This window comes from Aquarana catesbeiana, linkage group LG01 (assembly GCF_042186555.1).
Source record: "Aquarana catesbeiana isolate 2022-GZ linkage group LG01, ASM4218655v1, whole genome shotgun sequence".
In the NCBI taxonomy this organism is placed as follows: Eukaryota; Metazoa; Chordata; class Amphibia; order Anura; family Ranidae; genus Aquarana; species Aquarana catesbeiana.
Genome location: NC_133324.1, coordinates 569390664 through 569414973, shown reverse-complemented (window position 1 = coordinate 569414973; position 24310 = coordinate 569390664). Strand labels below are relative to the sequence as shown.

At 42.4% G+C, this 24310-nt stretch overlaps 1 protein-coding gene across 9 annotated transcripts in view; it reads left to right on the top strand.

Annotated features, from left to right (window-relative positions):
- Positions 1–2370: 2370 nt before the first annotated feature.
- The window catches only part of SEPTIN11 (septin 11), a 162668-nt gene continuing 140728 nt past the window's right edge, over positions 2371–24310 (top strand). For all 9 annotated transcript variants that reach the window (XR_012235727.1, XM_073597293.1, XM_073597278.1 and 6 more), the window contains exon 1: positions 2371–2536. Coding sequence is in view for 8 of the 9 variants with exons in the window: in XM_073597293.1 (XP_073453394.1) it covers positions 2510–2536 (27 nt within the window). In the remaining variant the exon portion in view is untranslated. The remainder of the gene's footprint in view (positions 2537–24310) is intronic.

Below are 24310 nucleotides of genomic sequence, written 5' to 3'. Positions count from 1 at the left end.
CTGTGATTACTTAATTAATATATTTATCGGCTTATAACATGCACAGGCATATAACACGCACCTTAATTTTAGGAGGGAAGTTTCAGGAAAAATACTTAAATTTTAAATAAAAAACTTCAAAACAAAATAAGGGTCACAGCCCATCAATGCAGCCTTGTCAGTGCCCATCAATGCAGCCCGTCTCCTGGAAGTGAGGAAGGGGACCTGTCATAAATGGGTCCCCGTTCCCCCCTCCCCCCCCAAAAGGTGCTAAATGTGACACCGGGGGGGGGACAGAAGTTCCACTTTTGGGTTGAACTCCGCTTTAACCACCTCAATACCCCCTTCCTACCCAGGCCAATATTCAGCTTTCAGCGCTGTCACACTTTGAATGACAATTGCGCAGTCATGCAATACTGTACCCAAATTAAATGTTTAATCATTTTGTTCCCACAAATAGAGCTTTCTTTTGGTGGTACTTGATCATCGCTGGGTTTTTTATTTGTTAGAAAAAAAAAAAAAGACTGAAATTGTGAAAAAAAAAAGTTTTTCTTAGTTTCTGTCTGTAAATTTTGTAAATAAGTAATTTTTCTCCTTCACTGATGCGCGTTAATGAGGCTGCATGGATGGGCAGTGATGGGCTGCACTGATGAGGCAGCACTTATGGGCACTGATTAGGTGGCAGTGATGAGGAGGTACTAATATGCTGCACTTATTGGCACTGATAGGCATTGATGGGTGGCACTGATGGGCATTGGGGGGCAGCACTTATGGATGACACTGAAAGTCAGCACTGACTGGCATCACTAATGGGCACTGATTGTTGGCACTGGTGGACACTGATTGCTGGCATTGGTGGCCACTGATTGGCATGCATTGCTGGCACTGATTGTGCTTTTTTGAAATAAGGGCACTGATGATCAGTGCCCTGATTGCCTGTTCTGATGTCCACTGCGAGGAGATGCCGCTGATAGGCTCTTTTCACCACACACTCTGTCAGGCACTTCCGTATTTACATGTGACGGCTGTGATTGGACACAGCCGATCACATGGTTAAAGAGCTGTGTCAGCGGCTTTTTTTACAGAGATCATGGCCGCGCTGTGTCCTAGCAACACAGCGAGGCCGAGATCGCCACGTTGTGCGCCCCTGTGGGGGCGGCTGTTGAGGTGTGCTGTCTTATGACGTCTACCCAGAACAAGAGCCGCACCGTCCCTCCATCATTTGACGGTGGGCGGGCGGCAAGGGGGGAAACCTTCCGGGGCTGAAGTGGTTAACATGACACAAATGTGTCAAACTGTGTGCGAACTGCGATAGGTGCGTTATTGGGCGTCCATGGTATTTAAAATTTCAGTGCATGTCTTAAGGGCTCCTTAAGTGGGGTACACACTATAAGCAAATGGGTTCGTTCAATTTTCCTTGTTGATTCACAGCAAATCGGATCCGATGAACGAAAATTTGTACGAAAATTCTCGTAAGACGAAGGCTTTTATTTTTTTTTGTTGTTTATTGTTTCTGATCATGCGCAGTCTTTCTTTTCTGATTTTTCTTGTACGAAAACGGTAGACATTAAACAAAAATCGTTCGCTCTGTTCCCGTACGAGAAAAATTCGGCAGTTTGTCCCTTCGGGAATTTAGGTACGAAACGAAAATTGTATGTAAATTCTTTGGACGACAATGTTCACCGGATTTTCTTATAGTTTGTACGAGCCTTATAGTGTTTCTTACGAGCCTTTATGCACACACAATGAGATTATTGGATGGATGATTGTCTGTTTTTTTTTTTTTTTTTTTTTGCATGATAGTCTCAAAAATGAAGAGTTTACTAAAGTGATGAAAATTCACATATGACAGAATAAAAATTCAGAAGTGATGTCACGTGTTGTAGTGTATTTATATTGTATTTTTGAACGAGAACCTTTTTCATGCTTGTCCCGTCGGATAATTTTGGATAAACTGTCCCGATCGGCTCTTAAAAGCGGCATACTAGCGATCCGATTATCGTACGATCGCTTGGAAAGCGGCATTTTTTTTGTACGATTTTTTTAGATGGCGTGTACGGGCCATGAGAGCGTATGAAATGTAAGCCATGAGATTGGATAATCTGTGATAAAATGCTATGAAGTGTATGAGTGCTGTTGTTCCCTCATAGATACCACTACACTCCAAACTATTCTTCAGGCGCTCGGGCCGTACCATTGTGTGACGAGGGGAGTTAGGCAGGCTGAGCCCCCCCACTCCTCCCTGTAGTCAGTCCCAGCTCCGGAATTGATGCAGTGGTTTGTATACCTTTAACCCAATGGCTGTAGTATGCGGACAGGACTTTTTTTTTGGGGTACTTGTCCGCGGAGAGTGTATGTGTGTGTGAAGTCCCCACCCCTGTTTCCTGAGTTGCGTCCCTCCCTCTCTCCCCTGTGGTGGCCATGTTCCTCCATCAGTGGCTGAGGAGATTCAGTCAGTGAGTGAGGCAGCCAGTGGCGGGCGCTGTGCATTCTTCTACACTCCGCTCCCTCTTCTCCTCAGGACAGCAGCATGGCAGTGGCAGTGGGCAGGCAGACTGTAAGTTGGCGCTTCTTTCCTCCATTTCTATACAGTGTGTGTGAGGGGTGGCAGCCTGGGCTTCTTCTATTGTGTGTACGGACTGTCCCCGAGCCTGGCAAATCATTCCAGCTCCCTCCATCCCTCCTCTATAGACCGCTATGAGGAGAGGAGGTTATATAATCCATCTTATTGTGGGAGAGAGGACCTGGAGTACTAACCCATCATGGACTGGATACAAGGAGCACTTCCACCCCAGCCTTATATCTCCCTGCCAACAGACAGCCTCATTTACACACGCTGGGCTTTTTGTTTTTTTTTCCTTTTGTAAATCTGCGTGGGTGAGGGAAGAAAAAAAAAAAAGATGTGTGGGCTGAGAGAGCGTGTGATGCTGGACTGAGCCCAAGAGCTAGCAATCAGATCGTCAAATGCTGCTAGTAAACCTATTGAATGGATTTGATCTGCACAATGCCTTTTAATGTGAATAGGCAACTGCCCCAGACTCCAATGGGCATGCCACAAAACTTCTGCTTGATCACAGCCATTGATTGATCACAGGCATTGGGCAGAGGTGTGATCATAAAGACAGAATAGGTGATTGCCCAGGGATCCCCCAGACTCCATCAGGACCAATGGGCATGCTAAAAAACTTCTGCTGCTGCTTGATTACAGCCAGTTACATTAAAAGGCATTGGGCAGAGGTGTGATCATAAAGACAGAATGGGCGATTGCCCAGGACCCCCCAGACTACATCAGGGCCAATGGGCATGGCACGAAACTTCTGCTGCTGCTTGATCACAGCCAACCACATTAAAAGGCTTTGGGCAGAGGTGTGATCATAAAGACAGAATTAGTGATTGCCCAGGAATCCCCCCAGACTCCATCAGGGCCAATGGGCATGGCACAAAACTTCTGCTGCTGCTTGATCACAGCCAGTTACATTAAAAGGCATTGGGCAGAGGTGTGATCATAAAGACAGAATGGGCGATTGCCCAGGCATCCCCCCAGACTCCATCGGGGCCAATGGGCATGGCACAAAACTTCTGCTGCTGCTTGATCACAGCCAGTTACATTAAAAGGCATTGGGCAGAGGTGTGATCATAAAGGCAAAATGGGTGATTGCCCGGGACCCCCCAGATTCCATCAGGGCCAGTGGGCATGCTGCAAAAGTTTTGCACCTAATAGAATGTTGGTTGCAGCATTGTATGTTTGTTTGACTCTCCATCATATATGTGCAGCAGCAAAAAGGTGGGCTTTAACGCCTATACGCTGCACACATGCGTCACTGGGCGGCTTATGTTTATGGGCTGAGAGCACACTCCCAGCACCAACATGGCTCTCACTCCAGAATAAAGATCAGTAAATGGCATGTCCAGCTCTCAATCATGTGACCACCGTGACAGTGGTCTTATGATCGGAAGCTGGACCCACTATTTACCAATCTTTATTCTGGACTGAGAGCCATCTTCGTGCTGGAAGTGCGCTCTCAGCCCATAAACATCAGCACCAAGTTGCCTCTCAGTCTAGAATAAAGATCGGTAAATGGCAGGACCAGCTTCCGACCTTATGCCCACTGTCACGGTGGTCACATGAGCACAGATCTCTCCCACCCCTGGAGATCAGAGTTAATTAACCTGGGTTTCTGGACTGGGCAAGAAGGCGTACCGATCCAGAGGTTTCCTTTCTGATTATACACAATACATCTGCATACTCTGTTCTTGGAAGCATCATTACTATTGGGGATAAGCTTGGGCGTGTTCAGAACCTAGTACCAATCGCGATATTCCCCACGCACATGTTACTGAAGATGACTGTTCAGTATTGGTGGAGTGACCACAAGCTGGGAACCGTAGACACTTAAGTAGTTGGCATTCCCCAACCCACAGTTAAACCCACCTGGAAGCTGTCACTGTAGTGGGTCAGCCATAAGTGGTTGAGGCATTCGCTGACCTGCAGCTACATGTATACACACCCCCTTTGTATTCATGTAGCAGTGGCGTGGGAAATGACTCAGCCACTGGCTGGCCCAGTACAGTGACAGCTTCCTGGCAGGATCACTCAGGTGGGCTGGTACTAGGTTCTGAATGGAAAGAAATGTCACCAGCACAGAGCACACCAAAGATTCCTCAGATGGGTCCAAAGCTTTATTTTGTGGTCACATGGCACATGACCACACAGGGCCCCTTTGTTAGGTGCCCCTTGTCTGACAAAGAGGCCCTGCATGGCTCTGAAACTTTTTTTTTTTTTTTTTTTTTACGTACCATGATGTGACCACAAAATAAAGCTTTGGACCTGTTTGAGGAATCCTTGGTGTGATGGTGACATTTCTTCACATTCAGAACCTAGTACCAGCCCACCTGAGTGAGCTTGCCAAGAAGCTGTCATTGTACTAGGCCAATCAGCAGTGTCTGAGGCATTCCCCACCCCACAGCTGCATGTATACAAAGGGGTATGTATACATGCAGGTGAGCGAATGCCTCAACCACTTATGGCTGACCCACTACAGTGACAGCTTCCAGGTGGGTTTATACTGGGTTACAAACACACACAAGCTCATCCCTAATTACCATATCTGCCACGGATGTAGGTGTATTGTATACCAGTGGTCATCAACCCTGTCCTCAGGGCCCACTAACAGACCAGGTTTGCAAGATAACTGAAATACATCACAGATGATATCATTTGCTGCTCAGTGATTGCAGTATTCTAGTCTGTATCTCCCTAAGGTAATACATAAAACCTGGCCTGTTAGTGGGTCCTGAGGACAGGGTTGATGACCACTGTTGTATACCACTGCATTCGATCCTATTCGAAAAATCAAACACACGGGTTGATTTACTAAAACTGGAAAATGCAAAATCTAGTGCAGCTCTGCATAGAAACCAATCAGCTTCCATATTTTTTTTTGGCAAAGTGTAATTGAACAAGCAGACATTAGAGGCTGATTGGCTACCATGCAGAGCTGCACCAGATTTTGCATTCTCCAGTTTCAGTACATTAACCCCACTGCCTTCTAAATCCTGCAGAAAGGCTTCCCAATTCCATATCAAGACACAAAGTATAAATGTCTGTGCACACTCACCCTTTAACTGGCCATATCAATTTCAGTCGGTTCCTGATGGAACTGGACACAATTGATTATGTGGGTGGATCTGTTGGCCCCTCCCACCCAATACGTTTCAATTAAAATTTAAAGTCAAAGGAACTGGGTGAAAATTTTTTGGGTTGACTGCATTCAATCAGATACAGGCTGCTGTTATAATGCTATAGCTCAGCAGATTTGCTCATCCACGTTGTGTAATGTGGATGGAGAAACATGTTTGATTTTTTTCTTTCTGCCTTTGGGCTACATCAGTGGTTCTCAACTCCAGTCCTCAGGACCCACCAACAGGCCAGGTTTGCAAGATAGCTGAAATACATCACAGGTGATATCACTTGCTGCTCAGTGATTGCAGTATTCTAGTCTGCAACTCCCCGAAGTAATACTTAAAATCTGGCCTGTTGGTGGGTCCCGAGGACTGGAATTGAGAACCACTGGGCTACATTGTCTGGCCACCTTTTAGGCTGGCCTCAGACAGAGTGAATTTCTTTCCTGAAACCAAAGAAAATTGCTTGATTTCCCCATCAACACAGATAGTGTTGACAGGGGAATCCCTCCCATGGAGCCATTGTATTCTCCTGGGGGGAGCCATCCCTGCCGAATACAGTGATTATTGTTAGCGGCTTTAACAGCCACTAGCGATAATTGCATGTAAAATCCGTCAGGCTGGTTGTACCCAAGTTGAACAGTCAATTCAGCCTGCCCATACATGGTTCAAATCTCAGCTGGTTCCTGCAGAACCGCCCAAGGTTTGAACCGTCTATGGTCTGCTTAAGGCTAGGCTCACACTTGAATTTCTTCAAGTGTTTTTCAAGCATTTTTTTTTTTTTTTTGTGTGCGTTTGTACTTATGGTTTTCAGGTTTTAGCCAATGGAAAGCTAGTTACTAGGAAGCGAGCTAAAAAATAGCATGAAAAGTGTGCATTTTCAGGTACTCCTATTACAGTCCATAGAGACCAAAAATGCGCAACTGTGCCCCAAAGAAGCCTATATTCTTTTTTCGAGTAACATGGCTCTCAGGAGTATGTGGGCTCTATTGAATTAAATGGTAATCTTGGTGCTGAGTGTTGAAGCGTGCTTCAGATTGCCCAGGTGTGATCCTGGATTTTATGTATGATCCAGCTAAACTGGTGGAGGCTTGTGTGCTGAAAGCAGCCTGGGGCTTACGATACAATAAATCAAGATACTCTATTTAAATTCAGCAAAATAATTCATTTTTGCAATTCTGTTACAATGAATATTGTGCAATTTATTATCATTGTAATGCAGGATTTTTATAGTGCCAACAGTTTGTGCAGCACTTTACAAAATAAAGACCGCACAGTTACATTATATTATTCAGGATTTATATAGTGCCAATAGTTTGCGCAGTGCTTTACAACATAAGAGCAAACAGTAGTTACAATACAATTCAATACAAGAGGAATCGGAGCAATGCAAGAGGATTAGGAGGGCCCTGCATGTAGGACCGAGTCTGCAGCCTAAAAATGGGTATAATGATAATCAGATTAACTGTATATTAAAGTTAGCATGTCTTCTGTGTATCCAATGTCTTTAGTGCTTTATTCTGTGCAGTTTAGTGATTTACAAAGTGCAGTGAGCGGTCAGATAAGTCATTACAGAGGATTAGACTAGTTAAATTATTTACAGTTAGTTTATCTTGTTTGTGTATTGATGTAAGCAGTATTTAGATGCTGTCTGCTTTGCCTTTCCTGTTGTCACAAAACGGAGGTCTTGACAATTAAAAGAAAGGGTGTGGTTCTGTCTTGGATCCTCTTGTCTTTTTTTCTTTGAATTTTAAGGATCTAGTGTACTGTCCGTGATACTAGTACTCAAATCTCTCTGTCACAATTGCGCTAATACGGCTACAATCACCTCAAGTAAGGATCTGGTGTGATAAGCCAAAGCAAAAAGGTGCTTTTGTGTTTTGGCATGTGTTAAGCCAGTTGCATGCTTGAAGCGTTCCAGCCAGAGGAGGTGTTAGAGGTTACAATATAAGATCTGAAGGCATCTCTTTGTTGGCTACAGTGGCCGGATGGAGAGGCCTCACCCCATCCCGCTCTGTTTCCCCCCCTCATCCAGCCCTTGGACAAACAGTTATCATTTCCTTTCTGAATACAGTCTGGCTATCTGAGCTGTGTGGGTTTTCTGTGTGTGCTGGTGTGTAGATCTGAATATGAAATGGCTGTCTTCTTTCCATCTATAAAAATATTAGGCTTGAGAAATTCACAGAGGACATAAAAAATAAGTCATTGTTAAAGCAGTGAATGGATAAGCTGGATGTACAGAAGTCGATCAGTAGATTGACTTCTGTACAACCAGCCTGTCAGATTTTCCCTGCAATCAACCCCACAGGCTATAGCCGACATCGCTGATCACTGTATTCTGACGGAGGAGAAGTCGGGATCCCCTCTGTCAGAATACAATACCTCAACAACGAGATTCCCCCATCCACCTCATGTGTGGTGAGTCCTTTATGGTCAGCTAAAATGTATGGATGAGATGCTGGCTGCAGTAAGCCCTAGCAACACTCAGATTTTAATGCTCAGTGATGACAAGTCATGGCACTGATTGCTTGCTAAAACGTTGTATGTGTTTTGTGCCGTGTTAAAGTATATTTTAAGGCACACTTTATTTTAATTTTTTTTTTAGGCAGAGCAGGGGATGCTAAGACCCTCTGTCAGATTTTTATTGTTCTCTCTCAAAGAGATTTGTCCTTATTAGTCCTGGTGACCTTTCAGTTGTCACCGTAACAGAAAAGGAAGTCCTTTTAGATCAGAAGGATGAACTTCGGTCTGTAAATGAGGGAAGTTTAACCACCTAAAGACTAAACGTTTTTTTGACACTTGTTTACAAGTTAAAACCAATATTTTTCCCCCAAACGTATATATATATATTTTTTAGCAGAGACCCTGGAGAATAAAATGGTGGTTGTTGCAATATTTTTTGTCACACTGTATTTGCGAAGCGGTCTTTCAAATGGAATTTTTTTGGAAAAAACACACTAATGAATTAACAAAAAAAACTAAACAGTAAAGTTAGCCCAAATTTTTTGTATAATGTGAAAGATAATGTTTAGCTGCGAGAATTGTGATCTTTATTCTAAGCAAGAAAATTGTGATTTTCATTTTGTCTTAGAATCGTGCAGCTCTAATTTGTAGTATGATTTATGATTTTGGGTGACGTTGCACTTAAAATCTGTGTGTATGCCAGACAATAGAGACTGCCTCTGAGAGGCCTCACGCACCCATGTTTATGAGGCCTAAAAATAACTTTTTCAAGCGAAAGACGGTTAACATATACAAATTGCACTTTTTCTTAAACTTTGACATTTCAAGTTAAACTCTAACATGTCATATCCCTTGTGTCATAAACAGGAAATACGTTTTTTTTTCTTTCAGTGGGAGTATGTATGTATTAAAGCATCTGACATGAGTTTTTTTTCAGGATGCCTAAAAATCTACATATGCTGTGCCATATTTTATGAGTGTTTTCTAGAAAGATTTTTTAGAATTTTTTTTCCTATATTAAAGTATAACTAAAAGCAAAATTTTTTTTTTTTTTTTTAGTTTTGGGTAGAGTTCAGAGGGATTTTAGAACGCCTGTTCGATTTTATTGCTGTTTGTGCTCACCCCCTCCTGTTAACCATTGCTTACTGGGCACTTAAACCCCCCTCCTGCCCTGACCAATTTTTAGCGCTGCTGCACTTTGAATGACAATTGCGCGGTCATACAACACTGTACCAAAATTAAATTTTTATAATTTCTTTCCCACAAATAGAGCTTTGGTGGTATTTAATCACAGCTGGGATTTTTATTTTTTGCTAAACAAACAAAAAAAGATGGAAAATTTTGAAAAAAAAAATCATGTTTCATAGTTTGTTATAAAATTTTGCAAACAGGTAATTTTTCTCCTTCATTTACATGCGCTAATGAGGCGGCACTGGTGGGCACTGATAGGCTGCACGGATAGGCACAGATAAGGCGGCACTGACGGGCACAGATAAGGCGGCACTGACGGGCACAGATAAGGTGGTACTGATGGGCACAGATAAGGCGGCACTGATGGGTGGCCACTGATGGGTGGCACTGGTAGGTGACACTGAAGGGCACCGATAGGTGGCACTGATGTGCAGCACTGTTGTTGAGGCACTGACTGTGGGCACTAATGGGTGGCACTGTGGGCACTGATGGGTGGCGCTGGTGGGCACTGGTAGGCGGCACTGCTGCCTATTGCTAAGTGGCACTGGCAGGGGGCACAGGTGGGCAATGAGGATCTTTAGCAGCTTCCCGTGATCGGGACTGATGTCCCTCTCACGGCTGCTGGTGATCGGCTTTTTTTTCCTCCTCACGCTGTCAGCGCGAGGAGAAAAAATAGCCGATTACCTGCTCTGTTGACATCACATGATCAGCTGTCATTGGCTGACAGCTGATCATGTGGTAAGGGGTCTGGATCGACTCCTTACTCCGATATGTGATCAGGCGAGTCTCATGGACTCGCTGATCACAGAGCGCGCCGCACGCGCCCTGCAGGGGGCGTGCAGGCCGCTCGTGCACGGGACGACATCAATGGACGTCGTCCTGGCAAAGCAGGTCTGCGATGTAGCCGTCATTCGGCTATAGCGCGGATCTCAAGTGGTTAAAGGAGATTCACTCTCTATTTGTCCTATTTACCATTATCATTGAAAGTGAAAGTAAAAGAAAATCGCAAATTTTGGGTTTTCCCCAGAAAAATAATAGAGGGAAAATCTTCCCATAGGGGCACTAGTTCTGGTGATCTGAGGGCCCTGAAGGAATCCCCTTAATTTGCAAGGGATTTCTTCTCACTTCCTGTTTGTCTATGGGACAGGAAGTGAAGGGAAATCTCCACAATGGGACACAGATCACGAAAAGAAATCTGACAGGGGTTATAACTCTCCCTTGCTCTATCCAAAATGGGGGAAAAAAAGGGTTTTACAACAAAAATGTACAGAATCATTTACATATGTATCTAAAATGTATGAAATTGTGTACATTCTTTACTGCTTATCTGTTAGTGTAAATTATTAAATTGTTTTGCAGGTTAATAAATTGTAAGTCACCTGTTTTTGTACTTATTTTTACACTAATTTATGTAAAAATTGATAGGAATAAGTTGACTTTTCTTGCTTTTCAAGTTGTTTCCCACACTCTGATGAGACACATCTGGTATTGGTAAAGTCCAGTTTGAAGACAGTATTTGTCATTACATTGATGGGGAATGTGCAGCATTCTTTGCCATGTAGCAACATCTGACATAATCTCTGCATACCTGCTGCACCCATTTATTAGAGCAATGCATAGGATAATAAAGTGTAGTAACCCATAATTTACATCCAGCAGCCCACTGTAGTTAACTGTAATCAGGCTAAAGGTAGCCATACGCATAGATTTTTTTTCATCCAGCCTGTGGTCTAAACGAACAAAGTCTAGCAAATTCGTCAATCTACGCTATAAGATGAAGATGGATGCAGATTTTATTTTGACAGCCGCCGCCACCAGTTGTCAACCCGAACAGCAGTTGCATCTGAATGGATGCAGCCAACCACTGGACAGTGGAAATTTTCTGCCCAGGTTCTTTCATTTTTCAATTTAGGCATGTCGGGCGTATGCAGGCCAGCAGGCTACGCACTAATTGAATGTCATCTGGTTCACAATGAACTGGCTGAAATTTGTCTGGTGTAAGACCAGCTTTATATTTGAACTGTGATTAGTTAATCAAATGTAAAGCACTTGTATAATAGGTTATTCAAGTCTGACAGTTTTAGGCCTCATGCACACAGACGTTTTTACAGCCGCTTTTTTGAGCGTTTTTTGCAGCTTAAAAATGCCTGCCTATGTTAGTCCATGGCTTCATGCCCACCTAGGCATTTTTGAGCTACAAATGGCATAGGCGTTTTTAAGCTGTAAAAAAAACCCAGGACCAGTGCGTTCCGTGGCGCAGCGCTAGGTTTTTTGCTCCAAAGGGAGTGCATATAGCTGAGAGATGTGTTTTTCTTTAAAAACGCTACTTAACGCTAACGTTAAAAAATGCTCAAAAATGCTAATGCAAAACGCAGTAAAAATTGCGTTTTTAACGCTGATTTTTCCAGGTGTCGGACCTAGCTTTACAGCACGTTTTTTAAAATGTCCATGTGCATGAGGCCTTATGGTTTTGAAAGACATGGTCAGACTCAGCAGTGTGTTTGTTTTTTTTTTTTAACATTTACAGAGCTTTTTCTTGTTGCTTCGAGAGAACCACCTGGACAAACTTAACAAGAACAACCTTTTGTTAGAACACTGCATTTATGTCAGACAAAATTGATAGTTGGAGAGGAAGACCTTTTAAAATGATAAAATGTAGAACTTATCCATGAACAAAGTTAGGCCTCATGCACACAGGGAGCTGCAAAGCCACTACTAAGTCCCCTTACCTGACCTGCCAGGCTGCATGCTCGGATAAGGGTCTGGTATGGACTTGGGGGGACCCCACTTCGTTTTCTTTTTTTTTTTTTTAACATTTTGGCGTGGGGTTCTCCTTCAAGATCCTCAGACCACAAGTCAGATCATGATGATGTGACTTCCATTCAAATCAATGTGCTGAAAGTCAGATCCGTTAAGAAGGCACACATAGGGAACCATTGATTTTGACATGTCAAAAAAAAAACACTTAACGCATTTGGTGTTTGAAATGCCAGTAAACTACAGTCCTGAACACGATTTATCTGCTTTCAAAAAAATGCTTGTAACCTCAACTGCCTCTAACCTAATATAAACTGAGTATACATGTACACATAAGATAACATGAGGAGAGTTCAGGGGCTGCTGAAAAAAACATCCAACTGCTCCTAAACATACGTTTAGCAGCTGCAGTGTACATGAGGTTTTAAAGTGTAAATGATCTCTGAAAACTGTAATCTTCCCTTTATAAAAAAAAAAAAAAAAAAAAAAAAAAAAAAAGAGGCAGATGATGGACAAGTCAGCAGCATTGCTTTTTCATCTCCCCTGCAACTGCTTTTTCCCCATTATCAACTTACTACGACTTGTGTATGACCTGTCGGATGTCACACTGTGTCCCTGTGTGAAAATGCCCATCTTGGTAGGGGCAGGGCTTTGCATCCTTGTGTCAAAACCACCAGCAAGATGAAAAGTGATATTGCCAAATCTCACTCGAGATCTCCTGAGGTAAGAGAAGACATTCAGAGGCTGCTGTGCTTTACATCTCAAACTGTAGATATGCATCTGTAGATACAGGAGTGCCTAGGCACCTTCACATATCGGGAAGTGTGCTATTATTTAGGAGGAACTCAAAACAAAAAGGTACAATTTTCAGGGTACTGCTTATGAACAATTGACACTTTGGGGTTGATTTACTAAGACTGAAGTGCAGCTGCGTAGAAAACATTAGGTTTTATTGTCAAAGCTGAACTAAAAAAGCTGAAGTTAAAGAGGGAGTCCCGCGAAATTTTTTTTTTAAAAGTCAGCAGCTACAAATACTGCAGCTGCTGACTTTTAAAATATGGACACTTACCTGTCACAGGGTCCAGCGATGTCAGCACCCGAAGCCGAACCATCCCTCGGTCCTCGGATGCTGCTGCCGCCATCTTCGGTAAGGGAATCAGGAAATGAAGCCTTGTGGCTTCACTTCCCGGTTCCCTACTGCGCATGCGCGAGTTGCGCAGCGCAATCTGAGTGGTCCGTGCTGTCTCTGGGACACGTGAGTGTCCCAGCAGACAGTGCGGTGGGGACGGGAAGAGGCATGGACTCCCGTGGGAGTCTATGCCCGGAAGTGGGTGCAAATACCTGACTTAGACAGGTATCTGCACCCCCCTCCCCCTGAAAGGTGCCAAATGTGACACCGGAGGGGGGGGAGGGTTCCGAAAAGCGGAGGTTCAATTTTTGTGTGAACCTCCGCTTTAAACACTGGCTACCATGCACAGCTGCATCAGATTCTGAGTGCTCCAGTTTTAGTAAGTCAACCCCATTATGTTCCCTATACCATAGCAAATGTTCATGTTTGGAATTTGGGAAACTTTAACTACACTTTTGACTATGAACAGGTTGCAGTGACTGTTATAACAGCTAGTGGATAACTTCTGTCTAAGGCCCTTTACACACGGGGCAGGGCGGGGCACATGCAAACGTACCAACTGTCTGTTGACACCCGAAAGCCATCCGATCCGATAGATGGAAGGAATCCCCCATATGCCTGTTTTTAGTGCATAGGATCGGATGTTGGTGGGTGTCAACGGACATACCGTATTTATCGGCGTATAACACGCACCCCAAGTTTAGGAGGGAATTTTAAGGAAAAAAATTTACATTTAAATGCCCATCAATGCAGCCCAGCATTGCCAGTGTCATTTGCAGCCTTGCCAGTGTCATTTGCAGCCTTGCCAGTGTCCATCTGCAGCCTTGCAGCCTTATCAGTGTCCATCTGCAGCCTTGTCAGTGACATTTGCAGCCTTGCCCAGGCTGCAGTTAAACTGCAGTGACTTGTAAGTGTCACTGCAGTTTGAAAATGGCACTGCCGAGATACACATAACAGGTCCAATGGCGGGACTGGGCGTGACTGAGCGGAGTCGATCGCCGCCCATATACATAGCCGAGTGTACTCTGCTAGGTTCGGCTAGCTCCGCTCACAGTCACGCCCAGTCCCTGTGTTATGTCCATCATAGGGCGGGACTGGGCGTGACTGTGAGCGGAACTACCCAAGTACACTCGGCTATGTATTTATAGTGGCGGCCGGCTCTCGCTCACAATCAGTGGGGGTATCGGCAGGGATCAGCGTATAACACGCACCCATGATTTTCCCCTGATTTTAAGGGGAAAAAAGTGCGTGTTATACGCCGATAAATACGGTATGTTGTTAACACTCGCCGCTCCATAGAAGAGACTGGATGGAGCCTGGACGGTCTGATCGAGTCTGCCTGAAAAAGCGAACCTGTGTTGCATGTATATATTTTTTGCTTTTGTATAGGTTACATTTATTAGCCTGATTGATAAGATATTCACATTTCAACCTATGTTCATATTGAAAGAAAAACTGCAAGGAGCCGTACTGACAGCAGAAATCCTACTACAGTTTTACAGAACGAATCCACTTAGTCTGAAAACACTTCTTGATTTTGTGGTCCACATGACTAGTTCTTTAGGCTCCATTCACACTTGTACAACTCCAAGACTTTGGAGTGCAACTTTGGTTGGGTGTGACTTGGATACAACTTTGGCTTTCACCAATGACAACTGTTTCATGTAGAACATTCAAGTGGGACTTTAATGTGACTTTTGAGGGTTTACGTTGTAAGTCTATGGCACTCAAATCGCATGAACGTCAGACCAATGTAGTGCAGGAATCTTTTTAAAGTTTCTGTGAGTTAAAGTTGCACATATTTGAATGGTTATCCTTCAAAAACATGGGGTGCGACTTGCAATGCGACTTTCTCCAAAGTTATCGCACAAGTGCGAATGGGGCCTTAATTGCAGTGAAGTTCAACATCCAGCATATTGGCCTGGCTTTCTTTCCTCCTGTGCACTTCACTGCAGGTAGCTTTTATTTTTACATAAATAAATATCACGTTTGAAATGCCTTGCTTACCTTTAGACCAGTTTTCATTTGTTTTTAGATGGGGTTGTGCATATAGAAGGTGTATAAGCTACACTAATTGAGAAAAAAGCTGTCCCAGATCTGTGCAGATGTCTGAATTCACATAAATCCCTACCTTCATCTCCCTGAACAGCACAGTACAGTATGCTGACAACTAATTATTCTGCTTGTTTGGTTTGCTGGAAAGCTCCTTTTGGAGTTTAGGCAGATCTCCGCAAGTGTAAAATATTTTTACTATAATATATTTGCATATATTTTATGTGGTCATGCAAATTTATTTTGCTTTTCGGAGCAAAAAAGAGGATCTGAACTGTGGAAGCTGTACCCAAAAAAGACAAGCAGAGAACAAAGCAAAACTTTAGTTTTGCATGCGTTGCACTTCCATGTAGGTCAGTTATAGGTAGGGGCAGTGGCCATTTGTTTGAAGCAGAGAACAAAGGACTAGTTGAGGCGGTCGGGAAGCTGTTAAAGTCCCTTAATCGTTAGTACTTAAAGTGGAACCTCACTCTCTCAATCCACAATGTCTGTTTTTAACCACTTGCTGCCCGTATAACGTATACGGCGGCAAGGTGGCACTGCTGCGCCAGATCATGTACCTAGTACATGATCCGACACTTCCGGGTCTGGGGCACGAATGCACGCCACTGAGGGCCCGCTCCCACTGATCGGCGGGTACTGCCGGCACTGGCCGGTCCTTTGGTACACAGGCAGAACGTCTTTCTGCCTATGTAAACAAGACAGATCGCCGTTCTGTCAGTGGGTAAGGCATTGATCATGTGTTCCTGCAAAGCAGGTGCATGGATCAATGCCTTCCCCTAGTAAAAGCACCTCCCACACAGTACACAAGCACTGGCTAAGAACACATTTTAACCCTTTGATTGTCCCTGATGTTAACCCCCTCCCAGCCAGTGTCATCAGTACAGTGAAAGTGCTTTTTTTTTAGCACTGATCATTGTAATATGTCACTGGTCCCCAAAAAGTGTCAAGAGTGGTTAGTGTCTAAATTATTCCTTGCAATATCGCAGTCCCGCTATCACTGCCATTACTAGTAAAAAAATAAAATAAAAATAATCCTAGAGTTGTAGACGCTGTATACACTGTGACACACATTGTGCAAACCAATCAATATACACTTATTGGGCTTTTTATTTACCAAAAATATGTAGCAGAATACATATTGGCCTAAATTGATGAAGAAATTAGAAATTTTTTTTGTTTTATAGCAGAAAGTAAAAAAAAAAAAAAAAAAAAAAAAAAAATATATATATATATATATATATAATTACACACACACTTTTTTTTTTTCAAGATTGTCGGTCTTGTTTTGTTCATAGCGGGAAAAAAAAACCCTGCAGAGCTGATCAATTGCTACCAAAAGAAAGCTCTATTTGTGGGAAAAAAGGACCTCAATTTTAATCGGGTACAGATTTGCACGACCCCGCAATTGGCAGTTAAAGTAACGCAGTGCCATATTGCAAAAAATGGCCTGGTCATGAAGGGGGGTAAATCTTCCAGAGGTCAACTGATTAATCCTTATGAACCTAGCTTTAGTAAATAAGTAAGTATATCATATTTACTTGTTTTTAGCCTTTTTTTTTTTTTTACATTGCTTCGGTTATTCCCTGGTTTCCAGGCCTAGGCAAATAACATTGTACATCGTAGATGCCTTCAGGAGAGAAGGAAGGGTTTTCCCAGCTCACCCTCCTGCCTGCATGCCTGAGCTAAGGGCGGATGGATTCCAGGAAATGCTACATGAATCATCTGCCCTTAGTCATGGTGGCCACAGCCAGAAAAACTAGGGGGTGTTTTTCAAAGTGATTTCTCAGCAAAATAAAGTAGGAAGACATAGATGGATAGGGGAGGTTGCTTTGAATATTAAAAATGAATTGAATTAATGTTTTTGGTTTGTGGTGCTCAGGTGCAGTATAGTTCAACTTTAATGGACACTTGCTTGTTTGGGATGGTAGCACTCTAGGAATTGTATGTGTTACCTTCACCTCCCTATCATTATAATTGTATATGCATGCATGCAGTATATTGAAGCAGCAAGATATGTAAAGGTTTCTGTTTTTTTTTTTTTTTTTTCAATACTGGACAGCACTTTTTTTTGTCAATGACAGGAAGAGTTATAGGGTTTGACCAGTATGTTGCTGCTGATGTAATGCAACACACCCTCTACAACTGGTTGTTCCTTCCTTTTGGAAGTGATAAATTATGACAGGCATGTGTGTAGAGCTCTGCATTTTTTTTCCCTTTTGTTTTTTGCCTATGTTTTCTTAAGGTTTCTACGTTATGTTTAATCCACATTTGTTAAATAAAATATTATTTATTGTGAGTATAAGCAACACATTCAATTTCCCTTTTCAGCTCCCAGTCATGTGATGATGCTGATGATCATTCTAAAAATATATTATTATTTATAGGTCCAAACAGGGAACTGCACACTGTGTTGAACAAAAATCACATCAACCAGTGTGGCAGGCACCAGCCAACACCTAACCTGAAATCAAAATCAAATGAGGGAGGGAAGTGTAGTGGTAGAAAATTTTAATTCAAGAGCTTCCTCACATATTTGTGATTACTGGTTACTCTCTACAATAGATATGGGCAGTAGATGTTTTTGCAATGACTCTTGTCCTCACATGGTAACATATATTTATTGAAATAATTGTTCTGTTTTTTGGGAGATGCTCATTACATAAAAAGACTGATAGACTTTTTTGCTTGTATAGGTGATACTCGAAAAATTATAATATCATGCAAAAGTTCATTTATTTCACTAATGCAACTTAAAAAGTGAAACTAATATATGAGGTAGACTCATCACATGCAAAGCAAGATAGTTCAAGTCGTGATTTGTCATAATTGTGATGAATATGGCTTACAGCTCATGAAAACCCCAAATCCACAATCTCAAAAAATTAGAATATTGTGAAAAGGTGCAATATTCTAGGCTCAAAGTATCCCACTAATCAGCTAATTAAGCCATAACACCTTCAAAGGGTTCCCGAGCCTTTAAATGGTCTCTCAGTCTGGTTCAGTAGGAATCACAATCATGGAAAAGACTGCTGACCTGACAGTTGTGCAGAAAACCATCATTGACACCCTCCATAAGGAGGGAAAGTCTCAAAAGGTAATTGCAAAAGAAGTTGGATGTTCCCAAAGTGCTGTATCAAAGCACATTAATAGAAAGTTATGTGGAAGGGAAAAGTGTGGAAGAAAAAGGTGCACAAGCAGCAGGGATGACCGCAGCCTGGAGAGGATTGTCAGAAAAAGGCCATTCAAAAGTGTTGGGGAGTTTCACAAGGAGTGGACTGAGGCTGGAGTCAGTGCATCAAGAGCCATCACACACAGACGGATCCTGGACATGGGCTTCAAATGTCCTATTCCTCTTGTCAAGCCACTCTTGAACAACAAACAATGTCAGAAGCGTCTTACCTGGGCTAAAGAAAAACAGACCTGGTCTGTTGCTCAGTGGTCCAAAGTCCTCTTTTCTGATGAGAGCAAATTTTGCATCTCATTTGGAAACCAAGGACCCAGAGTATGGAGGAAGAATGGAGAGGCACACACTACAAGATGCTTGAAGTCCAGTGTGAAGTTTCCAGTCAGTGTTGATTTGGGGAGCCATGTCATCTGCTGGTGTTGGTCCACTGTGCTTCATTAAGTCCAGGGTCAACGCAGCCGTCTACCAGGAGATTTTGGAGCACTAAATGCTTCCTTCCACAGACGAGCTCTATGGGGATGCTGACTTCAATTTCCAGCAGGACTTGGCACACTGCCCTCACTGCCAAAATCACCAAAACCTGGTTCAATGACCGTGGGATTACTGTGCTTGATTGGCCAGCAAACTTGCCTGACTTGAACCCCATAGAGAATTCATGGGGCATTTCCAAGAGAAAGATGAGAGACATGAGACCGAACGATGCAGAAGAGCTGAAGGCCGCTATTAAAGCATCCTGGTCTTCCATAACACCTCAGCAGTGCCACAGGCTGATAGCTTCCATGCCACGCCGCATTGAGGCAGTAATTGCTGCAAAAGGAGCCCAAATCAAGTACTGAGTACATATGCGTGCTTATACTTTTCAGAGGTCCGATATTGTTCTGTGTACAATCCTTTTTTTTATTGTTTGCATGTAATATTCTAATTTTCTGAGATTGTGGATTTGGGCTTTTCATGAGCTGTAAGCCATAATCATCACAATTTTGACAAATCACGGCTTGAACTATCTTGCTTTGCATGTATTGAGTCTATCGCATATATTAGTTTCACCTTTTAAGTTGCATTAGGGAAATAAATTAACTTTTGCACGATATTCTAATTTTTCGAGTATCACCTGTAGATTTTTTGTCATTCATTTAACCCAGTCATTTGGGATATTGTGTATACAGTTAGGGGGGATTGCTTATTCCATTGATATTTGTATGCTTGGCTACCAGCCAAGCAGACAGGTGGATAGACTGCCATTTTTTAAGTGTTACGAAACCCAGGACCCTGCATTCACTATATCTGGTCTCCCACAGTACACGTGACATGGAAATGCAAATGTTTTAGTAAATCTAAACTGCTAAATACCTTTTCTCATCAGCAGTATATAGCAGTCTTATGAATTCAGTGTCTGGTTATAGGAGAAGTTTTCATTCTACTCCTGACTGTCCAGTGAGGCTGCATGACCCCTGACCCCCTGTCTGGACAGTGCCGATTTGGCCCTGTGCTGATCACATGCACCCTCCTCGCAAAAAAAAAAAAAAAAAAAAAAACTTTATAGCAATACACACCAAACTGAGCAAGTGCAGAGTGCCCCCAAGGCTCCATGTTATCAGCAGTTGGATTGGGTACAGTAAAAGAAGGAAAGGATCAGAGAAGACAGGATCAAACAACCTTTTTACACAATGGTGAGGATAAACCCCTTAGGTTCCACAGTGAGTATAACAAGCATGCTTTACTGGATTTACAGACTGGTTTTACTGTTGGGTTTAGTAATGCTCACTTGCTGACAGGCTCATGCCGATATACGCCGGCAAAGTTGCACGGGTGCGCAAAATCACGTACCCGTACATCACTGCATTGGCGGCTAGCGGGTGCATGCGCGACCACAGCGGGAGTGTGCCCATGGGTCCAGCGGACTTGATCTCCAACGGTGGTCCACGATCGTGACATGGAGGGTGTCGCGAGCAGTGATCTCTGTCATGTTCTAGTGAGTCCATCCCCCCTACAGTTAGAACACGCCCAGGGAACACACTTAACCCCTTGATCGCCCACTAGTGTTTAACCCCGTTCCTGCCAGTGACATTTACACAGTAATCGGTGCATTTTTATAGCACTGATCGCTGTATAAATGGCAATGGTCCCAAAATAGTGTCAAGTGTCCGCTGCAATGTCGCAGTCAAGATAAAAATCGCAATAACTTTTGCGCAAACCAATCAATATACACTTATTGCGAATTTTTTTTAACCAAAAATATGTAGAAGAATACATATCGGCCTAAACTGAGGAAGAAATTCATTTTTTTAATATTTTTTTTAGATATTTATTAAAGCAAAAAGTAAAAAGTATTGCTTTTTTTTTCAAAATGTTCACTCTTTTTTTTATAGCGCAAAAAATAAAAACCGCAGACGTGATCAAATACCACCAAAAGAAAGCTCTATTTGTGGGGGAAAAAAAATGTCAAATTTGTTAGGGTACAACGTCACACAACCGCGCAATTGTCAGTTAAAGCAACGCATTGCCGTATCGCAAAACAGGGCCCAGACAGGAAGGGGGTAAATCCTTCAGGGGCTGAAGTGGTTAAGCTCTGCATATGCGCTGCTGGGCCTTTGGAACATTGTCTGAAAATCCAAATTGACTTGTAGCATTTTCGTGTAAAAAGTTTGTTGAAATTTGGGGTTGAATATCAGCAATTTTAGCAGACATGGAGGGCCATCATCTGTGATGTCTATGTGTACTTTCAGTGTTAATTTCTACAGATATGGGGTTATTCTTCTGACCATTAAAGGTTTTTTTTTGTTTTTTTCTAAAAAGATAATTGGCATGGTTTTAAACCTTCACTAATTAGTCAAATGAGATTTCAAAGAAATGCTAATGAGAGAGTTAAGTGAAGATTTGTTTGATAAGAACCTCTCAGATGTCTGAAAAGAAATGAGCTCTGGGAGAATGGGGTTCTGCATGATTTCTGAACTCTCTAGAGATCCTCTTTTCCTATTCCTGAGTGGCCATATGTTTGATCCCTATGTAAATGTGTGAGAGATCCCTTTTTTCTGGCTTTTAGACATATACTTGGCCATAAACACATCAGTCATAACATTATTAAAAAAAATATATTGATATATAAAGGGTGCAAAGGAAACAATACAAAAATCAAATATCAAATTAATAATATACACTGTGTATCTAGTTAATAAAGTGCACAATAAAATAAACCATCAAAAATGTCCATTATAATCATATGTGAACAAATCTTCTTGTGTATACTCCAACACCGTGAAAAATAAAATGCACACGTGCTTCAGTAAACTTGCTTAAAGTGCTTCACCCGAAGTGGTAACAAAATGCGCTCATCAGATCGCCTCGGCCATACAGTGACCTCAAAGCATCACTAATGGGAAGGACTCCCAAACTCCGAATACACTTTGCAGGTATACAAATGTAGATATTTTCACCTTATAACATCTCTCTACTGCATATATCAACTTGCATCCACTGCATATATTAACTTGCATCAAGTAGGTCTGTGAAATAGCTCCCCAACAAAGAGCCACAGAAGGCAGGATATAGTGTAATACCGCTTTTATGTTTTATTGCTTAAAAAGAGCACTTCCATAGTCCAGCATGAAATCACAAACGATCTGCTCAGGGGGAAGCAGAAACCAGTCCGACGCCGGTATAAAACTTGCAATGTGCATCTCAGCTATGCAAGCAATAGTATAGGGCTCCTATGATTGTAAGCGTTAGGCCTCACCTCTATGCATTTCATGCTAGAGCGTGTGTCATCAGGAAGTGGGTCTGACTCCATTTTCTCTGAACCTAAATAGCAGCAAAAATGGCCGCGATTGGTCAGGATCATTAACAATGCTTTCCATAGACAAAATGCGATAAAAGTTTTAGAACTTAGCAAAAAAACAATTAAAAGACGGATTCTGCTTACCCTTAGGGCGTATACAATCACTTAAAAGAAGTGCATCCGAAATACTTGTAGTACATAATTTAAAAAAATATATAATATTGACAAAACAGCTCCAAGCTGAATACACCTTAAAGTGGTGTTCCACCCAAAAAAAAAAAAAAAAAATTGCATGAATGTGCCTAAAATAAAAAAAAAAATATTTAAATATTTGGATTTTTTTTTTTGAACTAACCTCTAAATGCTTGTTGCTAGGGGGTCCCTCGTATTCTGCCTCTTTTAGTGCACCGATACCAAGCATTTGCCCAAGTACTTGTACTTGGGCAAATGCTCCCGATGCTTCCCCCGATACCTTGAGAGTCAGCAGTGATCGGCGCATGGGGGAGTTCCAAGCTTCTCCCCCAGTGGCTTTCAGCTGCTTTAGTGACATACAGCGGTGATCGGTGCTTGTAACTCCCCCACACACGATCACCGCTGACTGTCACCGCATCCTCCATACCCCCTCTGTTCCGCTGTCCCTCTCCGTTGCGCTGTCCCGTTCCGCTGTCCTCTCCGTTCCGCTGTCCTGTCCATTCACATAACTGAAACATTGTAATCTCCTGTGATTACGATGTCTCAGTTTATGAATGGAGAGGAGCCGCTGTCTTCTCTCCATTCATTTTCAGTGCAGCTGAGGCTGCAGAGAAAGGGACTGGGGAATCTCTATCCTCGGTCTCTTTCTCTGTCTCAAGGGTGAGATATCAGGGGTCTGTTAAGACCCCTGATATCTCACCAAAGCCCCCTAACAGGGCCGACTAAGAAAAAACCACAAAGTATTGCAATAAATAATAATAAAAAAAAAATGATTGTAAAAAATAATAATAATTTAATTATAAAAAACACACAGACAGCGTCCACCCCCTCCCCCCCTAAAAAAAAAAGAGTAAAAAAAGAAAGCATTGTAAAAAAACAAAAAAAAAAATTTGTAAAAAAAAAAAAAAAAACTCTGCCACGTGACATTAAAAATAAAAGTATCAGTAATCGGTATCGGCGAGTACTTGAAAAATGTATCGGTACTTGTACTCGGTCTTCAAAAAGTGGTATCGGGACATCCCTAATAAATATATAATTTGTATTGTTATTAGTTTTCCACTAATTTTAGGTGCAGCATTGGTATTTAATCAACAAATTGTTTTTTTGTATTTTGGCGCCAACACCCAACACTTTTCCCCTCAGTCATAACATTATGCCCACCATAACCCATCAACACATGGACTCCACTAGACTTCTCTTAAGGTATGCTGTGGTATCTGCCACCAAGTCGTCAATAGCAAATCCTTTAAGTTCTGTAAGTCGCAAGGTAGGGCCTCCATGGATTGGACTTATTTTCTAGCACATCCTACAGATGCTCAATTGGATTGGAGAATTTGGAGGCCAAGTCAACACATTCAACTAGTTGTTGCGTCCCTCAAATGATTCTTAAATTCATCAGACCAGACCACCTTCTTCCATTGCTGCAAGGACCAGTACTGATGCCCATTAAAGACGCCTTTGACTGTGGACACGTGTCAGCATGGGCACTCTGACTGGTCTGCATCTGTGCTGTCCCATATGCAACAAGCTGTTCTGACACCTTTCTATGGGAACCAACATTGGCTTTTTTAGCAATATGAGCTATAGTAGCTCTTCTATTGTATTAGACTACATGTGCCAGCCTTCCTTTCTCACGTGCATCAATGAGCCTTGGCCCCCTATGACACAGATTTTCTTTCCTTGGACCACTTTTGATGGGTCCTGACCACTGCAGACCCTTTCCTACTTTTATCTAAAATGTGTAAAAAACATTTTGGCTATATATACACTTTAACAGCAGGCAGCTTCCTTGATTTGGGTATTTTCTGCAAAATTCATGTTTTAGAATGAGCAATTGCACACTTAACTGTTTTTTTGCAATATAAATCATTTGGAAAGGTGTGTATAATTAATAGACTGCAGA